The sequence below is a fragment of the Chlorocebus sabaeus genome, chromosome X (assembly GCF_047675955.1).
Source record: "Chlorocebus sabaeus isolate Y175 chromosome X, mChlSab1.0.hap1, whole genome shotgun sequence".
NCBI lineage: Eukaryota > Metazoa > Chordata > Mammalia > Primates > Cercopithecidae > Chlorocebus > Chlorocebus sabaeus.
The window spans coordinates 77676017-77703747 of NC_132933.1; the positions used below are offsets into that span (position 1 = coordinate 77676017).

Here is a 27731-nt window from a genome sequence, read left to right on the forward strand (position 1 = left end):
TTCAGCATGCTAGAAAGAGACTAGATATAGATAAGCCAAAAGGAATTTAAAATTTACAAAGCCAAATACCTTTTTCAAAGTACCTTTTCTATCTAGTGTTAAGCAGGAACTCATTAGGTATCATTTGTCAGCCCTAGAGTTGGGTTTGTGTTTATATGAATGTTCTCTTAGCCTACACTTTCTGTTATAAGCAGATTAGGTCTGATATATCCTACTAATGGACAACCTGTATCAGACTTTGCTGAAATGCTTATAAAGAAAACCAAGGGGTTTGGGATATGACCTGCATAGTGAGCCATACAGAATGATCCAAGTAAATGAAAATGCTATCTTTTATGAGTTTCAAATAATTTTCCAGGTAATTTAATCACCAGTGGCAATGTGACACATGCATAAAAAGTAACAAACATAAAGGGGCATTATAGAAAAACAATGAAATTGTCCAGCTGTGGAATCGAAAGTTAAGAAATGTGCTTGAGGGTTCTCTTCCAAGTCCACATTAGTAAATATAAGAGCAAGCAATTTCGGTATTAAATTACTGAAAGTTGAAACTGTAAAGAAGCAGAAAATATTCCAATTCTATTTTCTCAACTTCTTTTATTACATTATCTCAACATTCCAGCTGTTGTGTGGAATGTGTGATAATTTCTCCATTGTGTCCACAAACACAATAGGGTTAGGAATCTTAGAAGTACTTCGAGATTTGTACCAATTTTCTAAAGATCTTGGGTTCTAATAAGCCAGCTCAATGAAATTATTCACTATTAAATGTGTCTAAAATGTGTCCTTGGTATATTCACTCTTAATATGATAAAGAAATTTCTCTTTGTACATTCGTCCCCAAATTTCATGATTTAAAAGGAGTTGGTTCTGGAGTTTTTTCTTAACTTTTAATATTTAGCCATTGGTTTTAATTGCCCTGATTTTGGCAAATGCTTTGCAATTCTTTGTTACTTTTATTAGCAAGCAGCTTGGAATCTCACATCACTTAGCTAAAACTTATGAAGCAAGTTTTCATGATGACAAAAATGTTATGATAAGTGAACCTATGTGAATGGGAACAATGAAACTTCATAGAAGTTACTTAAACAAACACAAAAATCTGTTATCAAGACCTTTTCTTCTGTCTTTTAAATAGGCCTTGCTGTTGGTGTTATGTACCCAGAGATGTGAAAATTTGGTAGATAAAGGAAAAACTATTTGAGGAAGAGGGGAATCCCATGCATATTTTTTGTTTGTGTGTTGCTTTTTTGTGGTGGTGCTGGTGGAGATTTTTTGGTCGATATACTTTCTTTTGTCTTGCTGTGTCATTCTCAGAATTCTTGGAAGTTGAGAGATTTCAGAAATTATTTAGAGCAGGGGTCAGCAATCAGTGGCTCTTGGGCCAAATCCAGCATGTCACCTATTTTTGCAAGGCTCCTGTGCTAAGAATACTTGAAACATTTTTTTAATGTTTGGAAAAACAAGAAGAATATTTTGTGATAGATGACAATTGCATGAAATTCAAATTTCATTGTTTATAAATAAAGTTTTATTGGAGCACAGCCATACTTGTTCACTTACATATGTATGGCTACTTTCATGCTACAATGACAGAGTTGAATTGTCGTGACGGAAACTATATGCCTGCAAACTCTAAAATATTTACTGTCTGGAAAAGGGAACTCAAGAAAACAGTCCCATTTACCATAGCATCAAAAAGAATAAAATACTTAGGAATAAATTTAACCAAGGAGGTGAAAGATCTGTGTACTCAAAACTATGAAACACTGATGAAGGAAATTGAAGAAGACACAAATAAATGGAAAGACATTTTAATATCTTTGGATACTTTATAGAAAGATATTTTAATATTATAAAAATTTCAACACTACCCAACACAATCCCTATACAAAGTTCAATGGCATTTTTCACAGCAATAGAAAAAAGTCATAACATTAACATGGGACAATCGACCCCAAGTAGCCAAAGCAATCTTGAGAGAGAGGAACAAAGTTGGAGGCATCACAGTTCCTAATTTCAAATTACAAAGCTCTATTAATCAAAACGGTATGGTACTGGCATAAAAACCGACACATAGACCAATGGAACAGAATATAGAGCCCAGAAATAAACCCATGCATATATATTCAACTAATCTTCTACAAGGGTGCCAAGAGTACAAATGTGGAAAAGATAGTCTTTTCAATAAATCATGTTGTGAAAACAGGATGTCCACATGCAAAAGAATGAAATTGGACCATTATCTTATTCATACAAAAAACCCCCTCAAAATGGATAAAAGACTTACACATAAGCCTTGAAACCTTAAAACTCCTAGAAGAAAACAGGGAAAAGCTCCTTGACATTACCCTTGGCAATGATTTTTTTGGATATGACACCAAAAGCTCAGTCAATGGAAGCAAAAATAAACAAGTAGGTCTAAGTCAAACTAAAAGGCTTCTGTACAGCAAAGGAAACAGTCAACAAAACTATAAAATAACCCATGGAGTGGGAGAAAATATTGGCAAATCACATGTCTGATAAGGGGTTAATATCCAAAATACAGAAGGAACTCACACAACTTACATACACATACATACACACACACACACACATGCACACCCCAATTTTAAAATGGGCAAAGGAATAGGCACTTTTCAAAGAAGACATATAAATTGTCAGTAGGTATGAAAAGGTGGTCAGCATCACTAATGACCAGGAAAATGCAAATCAAAATCACAATGAAATATCACTTCATACCTATTAGGATGGCTATTGCCAAAAAGATGAGCGATAGCAAGTGTTGGTGAGGATGTGGTGAAAAGGAAACCCTTGTACACTGTTGGTAGGACTCCACATTGAGAAAACCATTTTGGAAAAGTGTAAAGATTCTTCAAAATATTAAAAATAGAAATATTACATGATCTAGCAATTCCTCTTCTGTTTATAGGCACAAGGGAAATGAAATGGGCATATCAAAGAGATATCTGCATGCCCATGTTCATTGCAGCATTACTCACAACAGCCAAGATGTGGAAACAACTGAAGCGTCTGTGGATGGATGAATGGATAAAGAAATACATGTATATGTATAATGGAATAAATAAATACATGTATATGTATAATGGAATATTATTTGACCTTAAGAAAGAAGGAATTCCTGCCATTTGTGACAACATGATTGAACCTGGAAGATATTATGCTGAGTGAAATGAGCCAGACATAGAAGGACAAATACACATTATCTCACTCTTGTGGAATCTAGAAAACTTTAATACATAGAAACAGAGAGTAGAACAGTAGAAATCAGCGGGTAGGGAGTTGGGGGAAATGGGGAGATGCTGGCCAAAAGTTACAAAGTTGCAGTTATATGGAATGAATGAATCTGGAGAGCTAATGTACAGCCTGATGACTATAGTTAATACTGTATTGTATCCTGGAAATTTGCTAAGATAGTAGATTTCAGGTGCTCTCACAATACACAAAAAAGGTAACTGTGAGGAGATAGATATATTAATTCGCTTGATTGCAGTCATCATTTTACTATGTGTACATATATGAAAACATGTTGTACACCTTAATATGTACAATAAAAAATACAGTCATCACTTAGCAACAGGGATACATTTCGGGAAATGCATCATTTAGGCGATTTTGTTACTGTGCGAACATCATAGAGTATACTTACACAGACTTAGATGGTGTAGCCTACTACTCACCAATAGTATGCATAGTAAAGCCTATTGCTCCTAGGTTACAAACCTGTACAGAATTTGACTGTATTGAATACTGTAGGCAGTTATAACACAATACTAAATATTTGTGTATCTAAACATAGAAAACATACAGTAAAAGTATGATATTATAATCTTATGGGACCACTGTCATATATGTATGTGGTCCATTGTTGACAGAAACATCATTATATGGCACATGACTGTAAATAGAAAGTATGTCATGGTAAGTACTATTAACAGGAATAATGCAGGGTACTGGGGATAGAGTATATGAGATAATTGCTATTTTTATATGTTATACTTTTATGTAATCTTAAAGCTAGCTTTACCTTTGTTAATAAGTATTCTAAAAGATAAAAAAATTTTACCATCTGGCCCTTTACCGAAAAGTTTAACAACCTCTGTTGTAATCTAATTTTTAATGACAGAGATCAGCCTGATGATTTTATGGCCTGTTGAATGAAGACTCAGGTGAAATAAGCTGTCCAGAATCCTTAAGCTATGCTGCCATTTGTTCATTCATTCAACAAGCATTTACTGAATACCTAACACAGTAAAGAAAATCCTTTATAACTCAACTTTCTTTTTTTTTTTTTTTTTTTGAGGCAGAGTCTTGCTCTGTCGCCCAGGCTGGAGTGCAGTGGCTCTATCTAGGCTCACTGCAAGCTCCGCCTCCTGGGTTCACGCCATTCTCCTGCCTCAGCCTCCCGAGTAGCTGGGACTACAGGCGCCTGCCACCACGCCCGGCTAATTTTTTTTGTATTTTTAGTAGAGATGGGGTTTCACCGTGTTAGCCAGGATGGTCTCGATCTCCTGACCTCGTGATCCACCCATCTCGGCCTCCCAAAGTGCTGGGATTACAAGCTTGAGCCACTGCGCCTGGCCTATAACTCAACTTTCAACTGAGAGCTGTAATTACAGAATCTTGGAGACAGTCTACCATTTCCTTTCCCTTTGCTCCTTCCTTTCCCTCTCCCTTCTCCTGTCCTCCTTCCCCTACCCCCCAGTTTCTAGTCAGTTCGGAAGAAAACCGAGTTTTAAGTCATACTTACACTTTCAAAGTAGGTTAAATGTAGTTTTAAGTCACAGCAGTTTCTCTTTAAAAATGTATTGGGAACTTAATTTGAAATATTTTAAATATCAATCACAGATGATTAATGATCAGATGATAACAATATTCACACATGACTGTTTGATACTGTTAAGCATTACATGTGTCATGGATATGTAGTTGTAAACTGTTTAATTTCTGAAGCTTCAGGAATCCAGAGTATTTAACTGACTCCAAAATCCCTGTTGCGTTGACAAGTTATACATTGCTTTTAGTCTTTTTATTTTTAGGTAATTCTTCCAGTATCGTAAACACTGAGTGTAACTTGAATTATTAAAGTTAACTTTTATTTTAAAAAGGATACAATCATTAGAAATTACTAAATATATTTATTAATAGGATTCTTTTTTGATAAAGATTGAATTTTTACCATAAAGGAAGAATCCAATTGTAATGTGAATAGATTTCAATTTTATTAGCCTCTTCACTTGAGTCTTGGCCTCATTTACATGGAAGCTGTTCTGTCTGCTAGATTGATGGTTTTAATGTTGATATTTTATAATTATTTATTGAATGTTTACACAGTCAAAGCATTATGTCCATGCAACTGTCTATTGAGGATTAATATGTTTAACGATTAGTGGGTCCTTTGTGCTTGGAGGTCACAGATTCCTTAACTTTTAGATTCTTCCAGAATTTCTTTTTTTTTTATTTTTAAGTGAGATAAACATGATTCTACAGTGTAAACATTTTAACTTACCTGCCACGTAAAGTGAACTGGCAGATTGTCATTTTCGGTATACTGGATTTTTTTTTGGCATCTCTTCATGTTAGTTATGTCTATTATCTTCGGTAATATATGGTTTATTGTTGTGTATGTCTTTGGATGGATGGTGTTGTAAATAAATTCGGATGCTAGATTTGTTGAAGAAATAAATTATCTACTTAGCTAAGTTTTTAAAAATTCAATTAATAACAGCACCCTTTTCATTTCATTCCATAAAAATTGTGGAATTTCAGAGTTGGAATGGACCTTAGAGGGTATCTAATCCAACCCTCTAATTTTCAAATCAAGTTTCACAAAATTAATTTTGTTTTTTTCTGTTGCCTTCCTCAGTGTATAAATGGAAGATATTTTGCTGTAAAACCTTCCCTGGAGGTTTTAAAAGTAGAGTCTCTAATTTACAAAATAAATCATGTTTCAGAAATGGTTATAAGTCTATTGCTTAGAACGCAGAGCATTTTTCCATAAGAAGGATATTATAAATAACAATAAGATTTCAGGACTAGCCCCCAAAGGGTGTGATCCCATTATGTGATGGGGATTTTTACCTTTGCAGTGAAGGATGTTTTAAATCATCAGTGCTGCTTATCTCTGGGGAACAGGAAGGAGATGACATTATAGAGGAATATTTGGAGGACTCTCTTTTTACCGTTACGTCTTAGGCTGGGTAGTGAATACATATGTGCTTATTATATTGTTTTCTGATCTTTTTATATACCCGAAATATTTAATAGTTTTAACAATGCTTTTTTAGTACCAGAAGTTCAGTTTGAATATGAACATTAAAAATTGTTTACATTGATCTAGGACATTGCTTTACCCTTGGGAAAAAATAAAGTTAAATTTAAACAAATATTTACCTTGAATACCCATGCTTAAGGGAAAACATGATTTGATTAGAGATGGATAAAGAGATAGCTAGAAATTCTAAAGGGGTTTCATGGGTACTTTTAAGAGCTTAGATTTGATGCACGTTGTCTTTATTTTGCACAATATGACTTCAGAATATATGATTTTGCTGTTAATTTAAGGGTATTACCAATATTTATCTTTTACTTAGCAGCCATATATAGGCATGGTTTTGAGAGAGAAGAAAGAAAATAGTCACTTATTTGAGATAACTAGGCAAGTTGTGAAAGGCAAAGGTTAAATTGCATTTGCATGTGCAAACATGGGCAAGATTCTTGCTTTGATGTGCAGTTACTTGAACTAGGGGCTGGTGAAAAACGTGAAAATGGGGGAGTAAAGCTTGTTAGAACTTCCGAATATGGAGAAAAGCAGTGAGGACAATGTGGTGGAGTTAAGTCCTGGAAGGGCATCTTTGACAGTGCATGGCTTGGTTATTGTGGTGAAGAGATTGGAGAATCCATGGTATGGTGTGAAAGCTTGGGTTTAGCGAGACTCCGTCTCAAAAAAACAAAACAAAACAAAAACATATAAGCAGAAATCAGCTACTGTTTATTGCACTTTGGAAAACGAGCAGATTTTATCAATAATTTGGTTACTTTTTTGTGTATAGATATTGGTTTTGGGTTGATTTGGTTTTTGGTATTTTGCAGTATACAACATTGATTTTTTTTTTTTTTTTATGTTGACACATTATTCCAGCTGTACAACCCACTTATGGCTTAGGGGAAGCTTAAGTATTACTTGCCCTTTTGTTACTGGAAAGGGGTCCTGATCCAGACCCCAAGAGAGGGTTCTTGGATCTCACGCAAGAAAGAATATGGGGCCCATCCTTAGAGAAAAGGGAAAGCAAGTTTATTAAGAAAGTAAAGGAATAAAAGAATGGCTATTCTATAGGCGGGGCAGCAGTATGAGCTGCTGCTCGCCCATTTTAATGGTTATTTCTTGATTATATGCTAAACAAGGGATGGATTATTCTCACCTCCCCTTTTAGACCATACGAGTAACTTCCTGATGTTGCCACGGCATTTGTAAACTGTCATGGCGCTGGTGGGTGTGTAGCAGTGAGGGTGACCAGAGGTTACTTTTGTTGCCATGTTGATTTTGGTGGATTTTAGCTGGCTTCTTTACTGCAAACTGTTTTATCTTCTATGTCTTTATGACCTATATCTTGTGCTGACCTCCTGTCTCATCCTGTGACTTAGAATACCTTAACTGTCTGGGAGTGTAGCCCACCAGGTCTCTGCCTTATTTTACCAAGCCCCTACTCAAGATGGAGTTGCTCTGGTTCAAATGCCTCTGACAGTTCCCCCCTCCCTTTTATAAGAGAACCCTTAATCCTAAGGGTTGCAGAAGGATGAAGATCCATTTTCTGCAATTTCTTCAGGCTGAATAGGGGCGATGATCTTCCTGCCTAACTGTGAGGGTCTCTTATATTCAGGGTAGAGAGGAGCTCAGTCAGAAAGCATCAATATGTTGAGGGCCATTCATAACTCTTGAGTTCTGACAAAAGGTAATATCTGGAAGATTAATAAGTGTTTAAGACTGAGTAAACTTATTCTGCATTCCTGCACAAAGAGTGCAACAACAATATATTCCACAACAGTAAAGCAAAATAAGCAAAATTATCCCAAGTAAACTAAATTAGAAGGCTTTCAATGAACTGTGCAACTCTTGGAACCAAGCTGATATGGGGTTGCTGATTCCAGTGTGTCCAGAATAGAATACTGATCTTGATTTTTACAATACCCATCCTTCTTGTTTCTTCTGAGCAGCAGCCAGAGATCACTGGTTGGCTCACAGGAACAAGCAGTCAGTCTAAATTGCAGAAAAACCTCTAAAACGATTGTTGAGACTAGAATATAACAACAAGTGTAGCATAGTTCTTGAAACATAATTTTTTCTCTCTCCAGTCTCCAATTTTTACTAAAGATAAATCATGGTAAGACTGATTTACTTTATTATGCTTGGCCTGATTATTTGTATAAAGTTCAACAAGAATAATTTTTTTTTTTTAACGTAGGCTTTTTTTTTTTTTTTTTTTTTTGAGACAGAGTCTTGCTCTGTTGCCTAGACTGGAGTGCAGTGGCATGATCTTGGCTCATTGCAACCTCCGCCTCCTGAGTTCCAGTGATTCTTCTGCCTCACCCACCGGAGTAGCTGGGATTACAGGTGCATGCCACCTTACCTGGCTAATTTTTGTATTTTTATGAGAGATGGGGTTTTGCCATGTTGGGCAGACTGGTCTCAAACTCCTGACCTCAAGTGATCCGCCTGCCTCAGCCTCCCAAAGTGCTGGGATTACAGGTGTGAGTCACCATGCCCAGCCTACATAGGCTTTTTCAATTGGCTTTGATGGAACTCTGCTTCATAAGGAATCTTAGATAAGACTTTTTTTTAAAGCCGAGCCCAGTCATGGGTTAGTACCCTCAAATCCCTATCAGTTGATTAAATTCCTTTCGAGGACCCAAGATAATTTGGGGCTCCTGGACCTGTTAGAAAGCGACATTCTTTGCTTACCATAGTTTAGGAACCCTGCACAGGAACTATGTAGACAAGGTATGAGGCCAGTTTTCCCAAGGGGCTTTTATTGACTCTATAAGTCAAGTTAGATTCCTTAAAGGAAAGCATGCCATTCCAGTCAAAGCCTTGGTAAAATAGCCAGTTTCTCCAATTGTGTCCTGTTGCAAAAGAAAACAGTTTATTTATTTTTATTTATTATTTATTCATTTTTGAGACGGAGTCTCGCTCTGTCACCCAGGCTGGAGTGCAGTAGCGTGATCTCGGCAACCTCCACCTCCCAGGTTCAAGTGATTCTCCTGCCTCAGCCTCCTGAGTAGCTGGGATTATAGGCACCCGCCACCACACCCGGCTAATTATTGTATTTTTAGTAGAAACAGGGTTTCACCATTAGCCAGGCTGGTATCGAACTCCTGACCTCAAGTGATCCGCCTGCCTTGGCCTCCCAAAGTGCTGGGATTACAGTCATGAGCCACCATGCCCACCCAAGAAAACAGTTTCTTATTGCACTTATGCAAATTACTATATTTCCATAAATTAAGAATACTCACAAATATTTTCCAAATTTTAGAGAAATCGGGTAGAGAGAAACATATAGGCTCCAAATTTTGTTTACAGGAGTATATTTTACTCAATTGCTACAAGCTGTAAATAGCTTAAAAGTTTTCTGGACTCTGAAAAATAAAACAAAGGATCAGCAACATTTTAAGCAAAGTAAAAAAGATTACTTCAGTCTTGTATTAGTTCAATACATTCAATTAACTCCTATTCTGTTTGATATTCGTCAACATTTTAGCTCTCCATGAGAGTCCTAAAAGTTTTTTTTCTCTATTCTAATTTCATAATCTCCAAAGTTATCAGACACCTGCATTTAGAAACACCTGTCAAAGTCCTATAGCTGACTATATACCACCTTTTGAAGAGGATCAGAACAAGACAACAATTGTCTTGTTGTGTATATTAAAAAGTCCTAGGACAGCCACTATTCAAGGAAGTTTTGGTTACTTCTGTGGCATACAATTGTACATAATAATTATAACTATTAATAATATACACAAAGTTATATCAGGATTATAGGAGTTTTTCATAATTTTGGAACAGATACTAGTAACATATTTATATAAATAGAGCCCAAAGAAAGTCAAATACCATTTCATATTTGACAATGCTTCCTGTATGATTTTTATACTAAATGAGCCAAATTTCACCATTGCATTTGTGCATTATTGATGTCAAACCCAATTCCTAACAAAACCTTATAGACATATCTACCCAATTTTAATGTTTGACGATAAGGTAAGATTCTCATAAACCTTTTATAACCCTTTACAACAATTTTTGTTAAACAGTAGATAAGTGCTCTAAGAAAAACCTGTTGTGCTTTTATTCCAGTGTTCAATTTACGGAAAAACCGAATAATACCCCCTTTAACTTTAGCCAATATGTCACACACGTAATTTTTTTTACAGGATTAATTTTTCACAAACCTTCCACAACTTGCTCAGACTTTCAGCTTTATCCTAACTTAAAACAATCCTTTAACCCTTTAATCTAGGCAGAAAAATCCATATTTCCATGCCTTCTTGTAATCTTTTACCAAAAACTCATTTCACTTTCTTTACATACCTTGGATGTAAAACTGTTTCTATTTCCCAAAGATTACTTAAGTCATGTGAACTAAAAGTCATTACAATTTTTACTTTTCTGATAAAATGTTTGATCTAAACTCTTGTTATAATCAAACCAATTAATCAAAGGTCTTTTAGATATAAGCATCATGCACACAACATATATAAATATCCAGAGAGACAGAAGGTCCTGTAGCTGTAAGGTTCTTCATTTGCTGGTTTTTAAGTTTCTCTTTAAAGCCTGAAGTTTCTAGGGCCTAATAAGCAGGCACAGCTGGAAGGCAAAACAGATCTCCAGAAATTAAGGGTCCCATTTTTATACCAGATTCTGGATCCCAAAAAGAGGGAATCAGCTCTGATGGGAGTGTTAATCTCTCAATGTGGGGTGGGGACATCTCCATACTTCCTAGGTGGCTAAGAGCATGCTTCTCTGATCCAAACCTGCAGAGCTGAGTATTTCCCCATAACTGCCATTAGCTGTCCCCAAAAGTATATTTCCTATTTAGTTATTACACACCAAAGTTCTCTCATAATACAAATTAGTTTCTGTTACCCCCCCAAAAGTAAAAAATGTCAGATAATGGAATACAAAATAGAACAGAGCCTTAGATTTTGAGAGGAATCTATCTACTTTTTATTCCTGAAGTTTCATGAGGAAAACAGAGGTTTATTTCCAAATGGTATCTGTGGCGCTTCCTCTTTTTTCCTAAGGAGTCCCAGGCTGTTAGAACTTGAATATCTGCTTTTAATTAAGCTGACTTTTAACCATAGTGCCCCTTTTTTTTTTTTTTTTTTTTTTTTTTAAAAAAAAGGCCTTTTAAATTTCTTATTACCAGACTTTAGCTGGCTGATATTTCTGGCTTTTGAACTTTACCAAAAGTAACTTCACAGGTGCTCAGAGAAAGGAAAAATTCAAGAAAGGCACACAGATAACACAAAGTGGTCATTCCTTAAGCCAGGAATTGAATCCTGCACCCTGGCTGCCATTGTGTTGGCAGAGACCAAAAGAAAGCACTGCCACGTGGTTACAAGGTCAAGCTCCCAAGGATGTGACTGACGAGTTTTCTGGGCTGTCTTGAACAGTAAGTTTATGGGATCCTAAGCCCATGTTCTATCTTAAGGTACTCCTCTTTATGACAGAATGATACAGAAAGACAAATTTATAGCACAAAGTATAACAGATTCACTACAGCTTAAGACTAGCTTCACAAATCCTTTTTCCAATTAATCAAAATTTTACAGAGGAGCTAAACAGTGATTTTTACTATTCATTCAACCAGTTCGCACAGAGAGAGAAAGGAAAGGAAAGGGAGAAAAGTATTGCCTATATTGGGAGGGGAAGGCAAAGAGCTCAGGGAGGCCAGAGAAAGACCTACCCATTGCAGCGACACTGAAGAGTTCAGGTGGCCGCTTGTCAGTAGTGAAGGGATTTTTTCCAGCAGTCCCATCAGCTCTCAAAATGTCCCCATATCCCATGGTCCTATACATACCTAATACTGTCATCCATAGCCATCAGCAAAAAGCGCAAAACAGATTAATCCAAAGAGAATTGTGGTTAACATCCCATAGTGCCGAACCTATTCTCAGCTGAGAGGGACTTTACTAAGAGGGGCCTCTAACACCCTAAATCTTAGGAAGGACCCTAACCTTCCTAAGTTGGGCCTCGAACCCAAGATCAGCCTTTTATTGAGAGGAACCTTTAACCCTGTCTGTCTTAGGAGAAGCTCTAACACCCCTAAGTTGGGCATCTAACCAATCCCATTCTTTACTTGCGTATATGCACCCGACCTACCCAAAGTCAACCAATTGGTGTGCGCTGGTGACTTTCCTTTGGGTCAGGGGTCTCTTTAGTATAGTCCCTTCGGTGATCTCTAGAGAGATACTGCTGGACCTCACCACTTACCCAAAGTTAGCCTTTAGGTTGGGGGTTTCCTCAGTATTGTCTGTTCTGTGGTTGCCACAAAGATGTTATTGGAAAGGGGTCCCGATCTAGACCCCAAGAGAGGGTTCTTAGATCTCATGCAAGAAAGAATTCAGGGTAAGTCCTTAGAGAAAAGGGAAAGCAAGTTTATTAAGAAAGTAAGGGAATAAAAGAATGGCTACTCTGTAGGCAGAGCAGATTTTTATGGTTATTTCTTGATTATGTGCTAAGCAAGCACATAATCAAGGTGGATTATTCTTGCCTCCCTTTTTTAGACCATATAGGGTAACTTCCTGATGTCACCATGGTATTTGTAAACTGTCATGGTGCTGGTGGGAGTGTACTAGTGAGGACGACGCAAGATTACTCTTGTCGCTATCTTGGTTTTGGTGGGTTTTAGCCAGCTTCTTTACTACAACCTGTTTTATCAGCCAGGTCTTTATGACCTGTATTTTGTGCTGACCTCGTAGCTCATCCTGTGACTTAGAATGCCTTAACCATCTGGAAATGTAGCCCAGCACATCTCAGCCTTATTTTACTAAGCCGCTAGTCAAGATGGAGTTGCTCTGGTTCAAATGCCTGATACTTTGGGAGAGACTTGACCTGAGAAGCAAATTTTTTCCTCACTAAATTGATGGTAGATTTCAAAAAGGTGTCTGTCCATTTTGCAGATGTCTGTGTGGTATTTCACATGGAGAGATTCTTCTGCCTTCTTTCAGCTCCACTTTTGAAACGTTACCGAGGAAAAAATGGCCTCAAGGAAACTTTGATTGGAGTTGCAAACTGAAGATTATCTGAGACAGGTCTCAATTTACAGGTTTATTTTGCTAAGGTTAAGGACTATGGCATATGACACAGCCTCAGGAGGTCCTGAGAACATATGTCCAAGTTGGTTTGGTTATAGCTTGTGTTTATACAATGGGGGCAGGCGGCAGGGGGGTGGTGCCACTTCCAGGTCATAGGTTGAAAGAGTTAAGCCCTGCCTGAAGAGTTGAATTCAGCATAAAGAAATGCTTGAGTTTGAACAGGGGCTTGTGGAATCCAAGGTTCTTCTCATGTAGATGAAGCTTTCAGGTCACAAGCTTCAGAGATAAAAGATGGTGAATGTCTCTTATCAGACCTTAAAAGGTGTCAGACTTTCCAGAAAAGACTTAGTAAGGGAAGGAGAGTCTCTATGGAATGCAAATTTCCGCCACAAGAGACAGATTTGTAGGGCCATTTCAGAATATGTCAAAGAAATTTATTTTGGGATAAAATATTTCGATTTCCTTCAGGGCCTGTTAATCTGTCATATGATACTATAGCAGTCGGGTTGGAATTTGGCATCTCATTGTCACAAATTCTGCTTTGTCAGTCTTAAGATCGCTGTTTTAATGTTAATACTGGCCAGTTGTTTCTGAACTCCAAAGGGAAGAGGGTATATTGAGGCATGTCCAATTCCACCCCCTCAACCAGCATCATGGCCTGAACTAGACTTCCAGGTTTCTTTGGGGTCCCCTTGGCCAAGAGGGGGGCCATTCAGTTGGTTGGGAGACTTAGCAGCGTTTTCCTATTGGCTTACAGAGTCCATCATCTGGTTACATAGAATCATTTGTCAAAACTGATCTTGTGACTAGTATATAAATTTAGCATTCAGATTAAGACTAAAGACGGCACAGAAACAAGATGTGGAGCATAATGAAATGCAGTAAAGAGAGTTAAAACAAAAGAGTATTTGAAAAGAACATAAAAGCCATTTAAGAAAAATTGGGTTGAAGACTTTAGGGGATTTAAGAAGGGAAGACCAAAAAAAAAGAAAAAAGAAAAGAAACAGACAGAAACCAGAAAGAAAGGGGATGAAAAGAAAGTACAATTTGACATTTATAATGAGTAAATACAATTTACTTCCATACCTGGACCACAAATTTTATTTTTGTCTTTTTTGTTTTGTTTTGTTTTTTTGTTTTTTTGTTTTTGTTTTTGTTTTTTGTTTTTTTTTTTTTTGAGACAGAGTCTTGCTCTTGTTGCCAGGCTGGAGTGCAGTGGCGTGATCTCGGCTCACTGCAACCTCCACCCTTCCTGGGTTCAAGCGATTCTCCTGCTTCAGCCTCCTGAGTGGCTGGGACTACAGGTGCGCACCACCATGCCCAGCTAATTTTTATATTTTTAGTAGAGACAGGGTTTCACCATGTTGGCCAGGATTGTCTCGATCTCCAGACCTCATCATCTGCCTGCCTCGGCCTCCCAAAGTGCTGGGATTATAGGCATGAGCCACCAGGCCCAGCCTGTTTTTTGTCTTTTTAGGCATACATTAAAAGCATAATCATCTCTCCAGTATTGGCTGTGGTTTTAATTTTATGTATGTTTGTGAACAAAGGAAATAATCTTTGAATATTAAGTGTCCACTCTGAAACTTCCCCCTACTTTTTTTTCCTTGTCAGCAGATCCCAGAGTCATTAAAAAGTATCACATGGCAGAGATTGGGAAAAGGCAATTCAAGACAGTTCTTAGATGCTGCAAAGGTAAGATTGAGCAAACACATCTATATATAGCTAGGAAAAACCTGTAAGCCCTTGGAGCATTTCCCAATGTATACTACATATTTTACATCTCCCTTTTTGTGTTTTTCTAAATGCTGGCAAGATGAATAAGAATTTATGTTTCTGCTTCTGGAAATACGGAGGAAGTCTTGATGTTTTCTATCCCTGGAAAATTCTATCCGAATCTCTTGAATCAGTGCCAACTAGAGTAATATTTTCAGAAAGCTTTTATAAATGTAATAGCAACTTGTTGACACTTAAATTTATCCTGTTAATTTATATCTGATATGTATGTTTTTTGATGTTACCAATGTTCAGATAGTAGTAATATCAAGGGATTCTAAGCTTATTAGAGCCCATGAGGTAGGTAGTGCTGAGTTCACATGTCAATGAGGTTATTTTTCATTGCTAATATAAGGGAAAGACATCTTTAAAAATTCCCAGTGCTTTGAATTGAGACCCATAAATCTCCATGATAGAAAAGACTAGAAAATTAGAAGACAGTCTAAATTCTGGGTATTTTGTTTATTTTTTCTTTATGATTAATAATTATTTGCCATTAAGGTATAAGGCATTGTTCTAATTTATGCAGAGGCTGTAGAAATGAATTATATTTTCCATTATTAAAGTGTTGAGGGGAAAATGTGCTTAGTCTTCTTATTGTCTATGACACCACTAAGTTTACTTCTATTTTAGTCTTTTGTTTTGTTGAAGGCCTCACTATCTTGTGTGGTATTCACCAGACCCCTTGATAAAACTTGTTGCTCAATCTTTTAGAGGAAAAAATGGCACAGAGAGATATTGTCAGACTAAGAATTACCTTTTGATGTTTTCCTTTACAAAGTGCTTTGAGATTATTGATCCAAAAATCAATATCCTGTTTATGGCAATTACTTTTTCTATCTCAACTGGTGAGAACAAGAAGGCACTTTTTGCTTTTTGTAATTCCATTTTCATAGCTTGGCCCAGAGCTTATATTGTTATGCTATGTATGATATTGGTACACATTTGTGTTTGTAAAGAACTGTGCCTTTGTTCATTAATTATTGATTATTATAGCTACTGAAAAATCATCTAATCCAACAGGTATTGAAACTTACCTTGCCCATGTGTGAGATACTGTGGTATGTTCCATGAGAGATAACAAAGATAAAAGACACTGTCTCTGATCTTCAGAAATTTATCACATAATAAGAAAGGCAAAACAGTGTATGCAAATGACTACAATATAGGCATAAGACAGACTATGAGATATTAAAAAATAACTTGTTTCTAAATGTATGTATGAGCCAATACAACAAGAAAAAGAATCAGTTGTTTAAAATCAACTGTATTAATTATAAAACAGAAATGTACAGACAAGGAAAGCAAGTGAGATATAAATTAACTGTGTATTATACTTGCTTACCAATAATGAAATAAGAGATTATCAGCACTATAGTAGTGAATGACACTGGGAAAGCCAGTGTAAGTCAAGTAGAAGTGTAAAACAGGTTAAATCCTTTAAACGTCAGTTTCAAAAGCTATTTAGAGAAAGTGACTTCACTGAGTTTGTTCTATCTTAATATTTTTTATATAAATTTAGCTATAAGTTAATTGTGGAGGTGTTTTGCTTTACTATGCCAGACTAAATACTATACCTGTGAATTTGTTTTGGAAACATTCATTAGATTAGACTGTTTAAGCCAGGTTTTGAAACATCTGAAATTCTGTAATAGCTAATGGACTGCTTGGTATCATCTTTAATTAGGCTCTCCAGGTATGGCCACTGATAGAAAAGAGGACATGTTGGCATGGTCATGCAGGAGGAGGACTCCACACAGACCCAAAAGAAGGGGTAAGAGCCTGTAAGAAATAACTGGAAATTCTTAATGATTGTCCTTGCACAGAAGATATATGTATTTAAGATTATAATATTCTAGAATATTTTGATTGACTCATCTAATTGCATGTTCTCTAATGAAAAAAATCATATTCATTGACCATAGTTTATAGATGATATTTTCTCAGACTTAAAGATTTAAGATTGACTAAAAAAGAAAAGTTATTTGTCCACCTAAATGTTTTAGTTCTTTAAAATAGCATCAGTTGAGGTTGTTATGTAATCTAGCCTTATAATAAGTATAAGTAGGCGAATTAGATTTAGCACCTAAAAAACAATTTTGTGTGTGTATGTGTTTGTGTGTGCGCGCGCGCGTGCTTCAGGGTTAATGTTTCCCCTTCTATACACTTAGAGAAATCCTAAAATACCCCCTAGTTTCATGGTAAATCCTCTATCTACCTGATCCACCTAGTTATCCATATTCTTTATCATTATTATTATCGTTATACAGCCATGCTAAGCAGTAGGGCTGTTGAAATAGAAAGACTTGCACTATATATTTTTTCTCAGTAAGTGAAAAATGTCACTGGAATACTGTTACACAGTATTACATCTGGCCCTTTTTCTCTGAGCTTGCCTTTATTTTCTTCCTCCGGCTTGACCCAATCAGTATATGCATGTTATTTCTAAGTAGAAATGATATTTTCAGGGTTGGTGGTCAAGTGAACAAATTTTATGTAACAGTACTCTTTAAATTGTAGAGAGAGAAGTAAATGTTAGTTATTTTTTTGATAGGAAGTGATTGGCAGGAAACAGTTTTCAGTGCTTTTTTCCATTCTTCTTTGTTTCCTAGTACAGTTCTTTCAAGGAACTCAAAACACTTCACATTCATGTTTCTGTCCCATTTTTGAACATTATTATCCTTTATAGCTGATTTTTAAAACAGCAAAATATTGTAAAATAAAATTTTAAAAAGTTAACCCAAATAGTAAGATTTGTTTATCCGTGCATTAGTTTTTGGTATGATATTTGCCAGTTTTCAGGATCATCTGTCACCAAGGCCTCTTAAGGATAGTTGCTAATAATATTCTAAACACAACCAAAAATAAGTTGACTTAATAAAGAGAAGCAGCTACTTCTTTTAGGCTCAAGCACTATAAACTTCAAGGCAGTTTCTTTCTGCTCCAGTAAAATAAAGCAACACTCATTGTAATACTTTAGTCTGTAGTCCTTTGTTTTCCCTTGCCATCTTTGTATTAGTTTAGCCTTTTTATCTAAATGGAATCATAGAATCATATAACTTGGAGACCATGTCAGAAAAGAAATAGTATGGAGTCGTAGTTAAGAGCTTGAGCTCTGGAGCCAGACTGCCTGGATTTGAATTGTGGCTCCATCACTTGCTAGTAGAATGACCTTGAGCTAGTTACTTAATCTCCGTATGCTTCAGTTTCTTCATCTGTAAAATGAGGGTGATAATTTTGAAGGGGATTTAAATGAGTGAACTCCTCACACCATGTTAAAGCTCTTAAATAGTGCTTGACACATAGTAAGTGCTCAATAAATATTAGCTGCGGTTGTTATAATGTGAGATTGTAAGTCCTGTCCTCTACCCTAATCCATTTATTTAAAAAGTATATATTGAATACCTTCTTTGTACTAAACTCTGTGTTAAGTACTGGAGATATACAAGACAAAATCTCTGCTGTCTAGAAACTTAACAACATGGCAGAATATCTAAACTGCCATGTAGAAGTTTTATCACTGTGACAAATAATAGATTTGACCTCATAACCAACTGAAATCTGTAGTGCTTTACTTTTTGTGTGCTTGTTTATAGAGAAGGGATCTCTCTATGTTGCCCAAACTGCTCTCGAACTCCTGGGCTCAAGCGATCCTCCCACCTCAGCCTCCCTGAGTAGCTGGGACTACAAGTGTGCACCACCAAACCCAGCTTTGCTTCACTTTTTATTCATATGTGTGTTCTTAACAACTAACAATCAGTATTAATAATGCTGCTTGGAAGTTATTTAAATCATTCATTTATATAGCATGGGATCATAAAGGGTTTGTGAAAAAGGAGTGGCAATTTCAGTATTTGAAAACTCCTGTTTTTAAAGTAGATGTATTAAGAAATTGTTTTATAATAGAATCCCCAGATTTTTAAAGGATTTTGGAGCTTTATTCCTGCATTTAAATTTTTATTTATATGCTGCTTTGAAGAGGCATCTGCTAGTAAATTTAGTTAGCCATGTACTCTTAATAAGGACACAGATAATGGAGACCTTAATGAAAGGATTCTTTCTGAGATTTTGCTTGACGTACTCTTTTTTTATGTTAGAAACACATTCTTCTTGATTGGACAGAGTCAGAAGCTGGTAGTTTTTAAAGAGAAATTTTCACTTAAGCAATTGGAGAGCTTGATGTAATCAGAAGAAGTGAAACAGTAACTTGGAATATTAAAAATTGGTATTAAAACTTGGAGTAACTTGGAGGACTAAAAATTGGAAGATTGGGAAGAGGCTTGTTAAAATGAGTGGACACATTAGACCAGTGGCCAAGCATACCTGGATGACATGGTGCAGCTGAATTCTAGCTCTGATTTCATACATAATCAAGTAGCCTTATGATCTTCATTTGATTTCTAAAATTGTCTTTCCTTTGGGATAGAAAATTCATTGACTGGCCAACTTGAATATCAGTCTGGCGGGTAGTTCTTTTAATTGTAAATTATTAAATGGACTGTCAAATACAAATCCATCTAATATGTAGCATAATCCATTTAAGGAAAGGGTCTAATCACCACTGAATAAGTTCTTCATTGAAGTTTCAGACCAGCAAAGCTCGGAAAACAAACCCTGAAGTATAATGTAACAAAAATTGTAAAGCCTTTCCTGACAACTCATACATATTTTCTTCTCTTATCCCAAATTCACTATATATGTATCTCCAACAACACAAGAAAAATTTTCCAGTTACACTCTGGATTTTTTAGACATCGACTGAACTCGCTAGTTTTTGACCATCTTTTTATAAATCCATTGTTATCCTTAATAGTATTGAAGTGGTTTGTTCCTTTTATTGCAGTTGTTGGGTTGAGGGGAGTTCTTTTCTCTGGATAGTTGACTTATCCCTGAAATTATGGACACTTTCAAATTTTCTTCTAGATTGGTTTTTTAGGGAGAAAACATTCAGCCTATAGCTCATATTTTTACAAAACAACATTCCAATTTTTTTTTAAGTTTTTTAGTTCCTCACTACAAGTTTTGTCCCCAAGTAGTTTCTTTCAGAATCAGTCCCTTGATTCTATGAGGTATTACATTTCTTGCTATTAGAATTTAGGAATGTCTGTAAAACCAGAATTCTTGGAGAAATTCCTTATCAGCTAAGGAAAAGGTGATTCTTCTACCTTTATCAAAAGATCATTTTTTTTCTTACTCTTCATTTTCTTATCAAGGGCCACTGGGCCTCACTCCCTTGAAAAGAATGAGCTGCAGGTAGAAAAATAGGCTGTTGCTTCAGTGCTTGACCTTTCCTGGCAAGAAATAGAAACTTACCCACCTGAGAAACAGAACATTTATTCAATTTATTAATATACGGTTATCTTTAATATCTGAAAATTCTACCAAATGAGCTGCTCCAGATGTTTTGGTTTTTTATTCTCATGCCTTGTCTACATCGTTATTAGGTATAGCTGTTCACTTGTAGTACATTTGGCCATGAGGCAGTGCTTCTGTTCCTCAGATCACACTGTCAAATTGAGCATTGTCAATTCATAAGAAGTATAATTTGTGGCTTTCCAGTTACACCCTACTGAGTTTGGTACTTCCAGTTTTATTTGTATACTTATTTATTTATGTATTTGTTTTTGACCCACCATACTATGATTGTGCTATTTCATTGTGTACATGTTCCTTTCATTATTTCTTACCTGTCCAGCCTCATGAAGCTTATGAAGCTATATGTTAATACCAAATAAGTAAATATTTTAAAATCTGTCAAAAGTTGTGATGATTTAATCAATTATTAGGTATTGCCTCTAGGATATTAATAAGAATTTCCCATCATGTGTTTGAAAATACATACATTAATTAATTAATGGAATAAGTATTCAGTGAGTGTTTCTGATACCAGTCAAGTTTCTTTTTCTTCTGATTTTTTCACTTGGGCCACCTCGTTTTCAGTTGCTTTCAGCTTCTCTCACAGCCCTCTGTCATTTCTGAACTTTTTCTTCTAAACTCAGTTTTGAAAAAAAAGTAAATAAAATTTTGTTACTATTCAAAGATCTTAGTGACTCTATCTGAATTTATTACTTTGTTATCATTGTGGGTTTTTTTTTTTCCTGAATCTAATTGCTTCCTTTAACTATGACTATCTAATTCCAATATATAGTTGAGATCTTTCTAAAAACTTTAATTCCTCATACTAATAGAGTACTAGTTTTACATTGTAATGGGGCTTTAAATTTGAGGCATATTGTATATATTCTGATAGCAGAGGAGGAACAGGTTCTCACTGAGGATGTGCTATAACCACTCCTTGACTACTGCCTATGTTCGGTAAGTCCCTGGGACTGTGCAGTCGGCAGGTGGCCAAGACAGCCAGGCCCGCATTCCTTGCCAGCCAGGCCCATGTTCCTCCTCTCTGGGCGGCGACTTCCCCCAGGCCTTGCGTGGGTCCAGAGGTGCTGTCTGTGAGTCAGGAACTAGGGTCAAAAACCTTAGAAGTCTGCCAGGTGTTCTGTTATACTGAGGCTGAGCTGGCATTCATACCACAGGATGCAGTCCTTCCCACTCCTCTCCCCTTTCCAAAGTCAGAGGAGCCTCACTCTGTACCCACAGCCACCACAGGTCACGGGGAGTACTGCCAGACTACCCCCAATGTCCCCTTGAGGCCCAAGGGCTCTTCAGTCAACTTGTGGTAAATGCTACCTGACCAGAGACTCACGCTCCAGGGCAATGGGCCCCCTTCTGGCCCAGGTCAGGTCTAGAGATGCTGTTCAAGAGTCAAATCCTATAATCTGGTACCATCAAGTGTCTGCTTGGTGCTATACCCCTTTGTAGCTGTGCTGGTACCTAAGGTGCAAGACAACGTTCCCTTTACTTTCCCCCCTGCTTTTCTCAAGCAGAAGGAGCTTTGTACCTAGCCACCACGGGTGGCAATGTACTGAGTCTTACCTGAAGCCAGCAATTCTCAGAGGCTCACCTTTGATGTAGTAACTGTGTATCACTTCTGGTTATTCAGGGCCCAAGGGCTCTTCAGTTAGCAGGTGATGAATATTGGTAGGACTGAGTCCTTCCCTTCAAGGCGGTGGATTCCCTTCTGGCCTAGGGCGTGTCTAGAAATGGATCCAGGAGCTAGGGCCTGGAATGGGGCCCTCACGACTCTGACAGTTGCCCTATCCTGTTGTTGCTTAGCTGATATCCAGGATGCAAGACAAAGTCCTCCCCACTCTTCCCTCTCCTCACATGGAAGGAAGGGATCTCTTTGGGAGCAGTGGCTGTGCAACCTGGGATTAGGGGAGAGTGATGCCAGCACTCCCTTAGCCGCCCTGGCTGGTGTCTCGGTAGATTGTGTGCCCCTCGCTGTCAGCCCACCATCTCTGACAGTTCAGTACTAGGATTCACCTATTAGTTGCAGTCTTTATGGCTTAGACTGCCTTTCAAGCTTATTTAGAGCACAGAGCACTTTAGCCTGCAGTGGCAAGGTTTATGGGATCGATTCCCTTCTGGCTAGGGCTGGTTTAAATGCTTCCTCTGTGGGCAGGCATTAGCTGAGTTTCGCCCTGTTTCTGGTTTTCCTTTCTGCTCCAACAGGACAGCAACTGAGTTTAGCACCTCACAGTTGCAGTGCTCTCCCACTCCCAGCACACAGAGATGCTCTCCACAACACACCACTGCTTCTGCGGTGTTGGGGAGGGGTGGTGCCAGCAATTCAGGACTGTTTTTTCTGTCTCTTCAGTGACTCAGCAATACAGCGTTAAAATCAGGTACTATGAGGGCTCACCCGATTTTTGGCTCTTACGAAGGTGTCTTTTCTGTGTAGATAGTTGTTAAGTTGATGTCCTTTAAGGGAGGGGGGATGATTGGTGGAACATTATAGTCCACCATCGTGCTCTGCGTCCCTTGATGGTACTCTATACCACATACTCTTTATTCACTCATCCGTTGATGGACATTTAGGTTGATTCCATTACTTTGCTATTAAGAATTGTGCTGTGGTAAACATATGAGTGCAGGTGCCTTTTTAATATAATGATTTGTTTCCCTTTAGGAAGATACCCAGGAATAAGATCACTGGATTGAATGGTAGTTTTATTTTTAGCTCTTTGAGAAATCTCCATACCGCTTTCCATAGTGGTTGTACTAATTTCCATTACCACCAACAGTGTATAAGCATTCCCTTTTCTCTACATCTTCACCAACTTCTGTTGTTTTTTAATTGTTTAATAATAGCCATTCTGACTGGTGTAAGATGGTATCTCATTGTGATTTTCGTTTGGATTTCTGTGATGATTATCGATGTTAAATATTTTTTCATATGTTTGTTGACTGCTTATATGTCTTCTTTTGAAAACTATCTGTTCGTGTCTTTTGCTCACTTTTTGGTGGAGTTACTTGCTTTTTTCTTGTTGAGTTCTTTGAGTTCCTTTTAGATCCTGGATAGTAGTTCTTTGTTGGATGCATAGTTTGCAGATATTTTCTCCCATTCTGTAAGTTTTCTATTTACTCTGTTAATTATTTATTTTGCTGTGTAGAATCTTTTTCATTTGAGTTCCATTTCTCTATTTTTGCTTTTGTTATCTGTGCTTTTGCAGTCTTAGTCATAAATTCTTTGCCTAGGCCAATGTCTAGAAAAGTTTTTCCTAGGTTTTCTTCTAGGCTTTTTATAGTTAGACCTTAGTTAATTTTTGTTTTTAGTGAGAGATAAGGGTCCAGTGTCAATATTCTGTATGTGGCTATCTGATTTTCCCCACAGTATTTATTGAATAGATTGTCCTTTCCCCAGTATATACTTTTGTCAACTTTGTCAAAGATCTGTTAGTTGTACATATGCAGCTTTCTTTCTGATTGATCTATCTGTGTATTTTTACACCAGTACAGGCTGTTTTGGTTATTGTAGCCTTGTAGTATAATTTAAAGTCAGATAATATGATACCTCTTTATTCTTTTTGCTTAGGATTGTTTTGGGTATTCTGGCTCTTTTTTGTTCAATATGAATTTTAGAACAGTTTTTTCTAATTCTGTGAAAAATGACATTAGTAGTTTGATAGCAATAGTGTTGAATCTGTAAATTGCTTTGGACAGTATGGTCTTTTTAACAATATTGATTCTTTCAATCCTTGAGTTTGTTTTTCTGTTTGTTTGTGTCTTCTATGACTTCTTTCATCAGTATTTTATAGTTCTTGTAGAGATCTTTCAACTCATGGGCTAAATGTATTCCTAGATATTTTATTTTCTTGTAGTTATTGTAAATGAGATTGAGCTCTTGATTGGTTCTCTGCTTGATTGTTATTGATGTATAGAAATGCTAATTTTTGTACATTGATTTTGTATCCTGAACTTTACTGAGGTTATTTATCAGCTCTAGGACCCTTTTGGAGGAACCTTTTGGAGGAGTTTTCTAGGTGTAAGATCATATCATCAGCAAAAAGAGATCATTTGACTTCCTGTTTTCCAGTTTGGATGCTTTTTATTTATTTCTCTTCTCTGATTGCTGTAGCTAGGACTCTCAATTAGATGTTGAATAGAAGGGGTTGAAAGTAGGCATCCTTGTTCTATTCTCGTTCTCAGGAATGCTTTCAAGTTTTCCCCATTCAGTGTGATATTGGCTGTGGGTTTGCTATATGTGGCTTTGATTATTTTGAGGTATATTTTTTGTATGTCTAGTTTATTGAAGGTTTATGCTGGATTTTATTGAATGCTTTTTCTGCATCTATTGAGATGATTTTTGTTTTTAATTCTGTTTATGTAGTGAATCACATTTATTGCTTTGCGTATATTCTTGCATCCCTGGAATAAAACCCACTTGATCATGGTATATTATCTTTTAGTTGTGCTGTTAGAGTTGGTTAACTGATATTTTGTTTAGGATTTTTACATCTGTGTTCATCAGGGATATTGGCCTGTAGTTTTTTGTTTTGTTTTCTTTTGGGTTGTTTCCTTGCCTGGTTTTGGTTTTAGGGTAATGCTGCCCTTGTAGAATGAGTTACGGAGGATTCCCTCTTCCTGAAATGTTTTGGAACAGTTTCAGTAGGATTAGTGCCAGTTATTTATATGTCTCATGGAATTTGTGTGTGACTCTGCCTGGTTCTGGGGTTTTTTGGTTTGTTTGTTTCGAGATTTTTTATTACTGATTCAATTTCGGAACTCATTGTTGGTGGGTTCTGTATTTCTGTTTTTTTCCTCATTCAATCTTGGGAGGTTGTACATTTCCAGAAATGTGTCTATTTCCTCTAGGTTTTCTAGTTTGTATGCATAGAAGTGCTCATAGTAGTCTCTGATGATATTTTGTATTTCTGTGGTATCAGTTGTACGTCTCCTTTTCCATTTCTGATTATGCATATTCGAATCTTATATTTTGTTCTTGGTTAATCTAGCTAGTGGTCTTTCAGCTTTATTTATCTTTTCAAAGAATCACTCTTTCACTTGTCAATAGACACAGGAAGAGCATTTGATAAAATTCAAAATCTCTTCATAATAAAAACTCAGCACAGAAGGCAAAGAAAAACTCAACATGATAAACGCCATATATGACTTACCCACAGCTAACAACATGCTGAATAGGGAAAAGTTGAAAGCCTTTCCACAAAAAAAAAAAAAAAAAAAAAAAACTGTAACAAGACAGGGATGCCTGTTTTCACCACTCCTATTCAACATGGTACTAGAAGTCCTAGCCAGAGCAATCAGGCAAGAGAAACAAATAAAAGGCATCCAAATTGGGAAAGAAGTCAGATTGTCCCTCTTAGTTGATGATATGATTTTATATCTAGAAAAAAAACTAAATACTTCACCAATGAAACTTTTACATCTGATAAATAAATTTGGTAAAGTTACAGGATGCAAAATCAACATACAAAAATCAGTAGTCTTTCTATACACCAATGGTGAAATCACAAAGAAAAAAATTAAGAAGGCAATCCCACTTACAATAGCTACCAAAAAAATACTCAGGATTAAACCTAACCAAGGAGGTGAAAGATCTCTACAAGGAAAACTATAACATCATTTTTCACAGAAATAGAAAAAAGAATTCCAAAATTTGTATGGAACCAAAAAAAGAGCCCATGTAGCCAAAGCAATCCTGAGCAAAAAGAACAAAGCTAGAGACATCACACTACCTGACTTCAAACTATAACACTATTGTAACAAAAATGGCATGGTATTGGTATAAAAACATATGTAGAACAATAGAGCAGAATAGGGAATCCAAATATAAATCCATATATTTATAGTCAACTGATTTTTGACAAAAGCATCAAGAACATACATGGGAAAAGGACACTCTCTTTAACAAATTGTGCTGGCAAAATTGGAGTCTGTATATAGAAGAATGAAACTGAATCCCTATCTCTCACCATGTACAAAAATCAACTCAAGATGGATTAAAGACTTAAATTTAAGACTTGAATCTGTAAAACTACTAGAAGAAAAAATAGAGAAAATACTTTAGGACATTGGTCTATGCAAAGATTTTGTAGTGAAGACCTGAAAAGCAGATAACAAAACCAAAAATAAACAGCTGGGACTATATTAAGCTAAAAAGCTTCTACACAGCAAAAGGAACAACAGAGAGAAGAGACAACCTGTTAAATGGGAGAAAATATTTTCAAACTTCATCCAACAAGAGACTAATATTCAGAATATACGAGGAACTCAACTCAATAATAAAAAAAAACTCAATTAAAAAGACATTTCTCAAAAGAAGATATGTTGATGGCCAACAAGTATGTGGAAAAATGTTCAACATCACTAATCACCAGGGAAATGCAAATCAAGACCACATGAGATATCCTCTTCCCTCAGTTATAATGGCCTTGATTAAAAACACAAAAAATAACAGATATTGGTGAGGATGCAGAGAAAAGGAAGCTCTTATACACTGTTGGTGGGACTATAAATTAGTACAGCCATTATGAAAAACAGTATGGAGATTTCTCAAAAAACTGGAACTGGAACTACCATATGATCCAGCCATCCCACTACTGGGTATTTATCCAAAGGAAAGGTAATCAGTATATCAAAAGGATACCTGCATGTTGTATGTTGATTGTAGCACTTTTCACAATAGCTGATACGGAATCTTAAGTGTCCATCAATGGGAAATTTGATAATATAAATGTGGAATACTCTTAGTCTATAAAAAAGTGAAATCCTGTCATTTGCAGCGACATGGATGGAACTGGAGGTCAGTATGTTAAGTGAAATAAGTCAGGCACAGAAAGACAAATATCACATGTTATCTAAGAAAGTTGATCTTATAGAGGTAGAGAATAGAGTGATAGATATCAGAGCCTGGGAAGGGTGTGTGGTTGGGCGTGGGAGATAGAGGGAGATTGGTCAATGGGTACAAACCTACAGTTAGATAAAAGGTGTAAGTTTTAACGTTTGATAGCAGAGCAGGGTGACTATAGTTAGCAATAATGTGTATTTCAAAGTATCTGGAAGAGAGAACTTGAAATGTTCCCAATACATAGAAATGATAAATACTCAAGGAGATAGATACCCCCAATACTCTGATTTGATCATTACATATTCTGTACGTTCAACAAAATATCACGTGTACCCCATAAATATGTAAAATATTATGAATCAATTAAAACTGTGCCTCGGACTCTGAGGTGCCTCTTTGGTTTGGTCTCCAC

General features: G+C 36.5%; 1 protein-coding gene across 4 annotated transcripts in view; it reads left to right on the forward strand.

Moving 5' to 3' along the window:
• ABCB7 (ATP binding cassette subfamily B member 7) overlaps positions 1-27731 on the forward strand; it is a 115567-nt gene that overhangs the window by 31859 nt on the left and 55977 nt on the right. For 2 of the 4 annotated variants that reach the window (XM_037989514.2, XM_073013563.1), the window contains exons 2-3: positions 14953-15030; positions 16799-16885. In XM_037989514.2, the coding sequence (XP_037845442.2) occupies positions 14953-15030; positions 16799-16885 (165 nt within the window). Of the gene's footprint in view, positions 1-14949; positions 15031-16798; positions 16886-27731 lie in introns of all 4 variants that reach the window. The other 2 variants (XM_037989513.2, XM_037989515.2) reach the window with 1 other exon arrangement.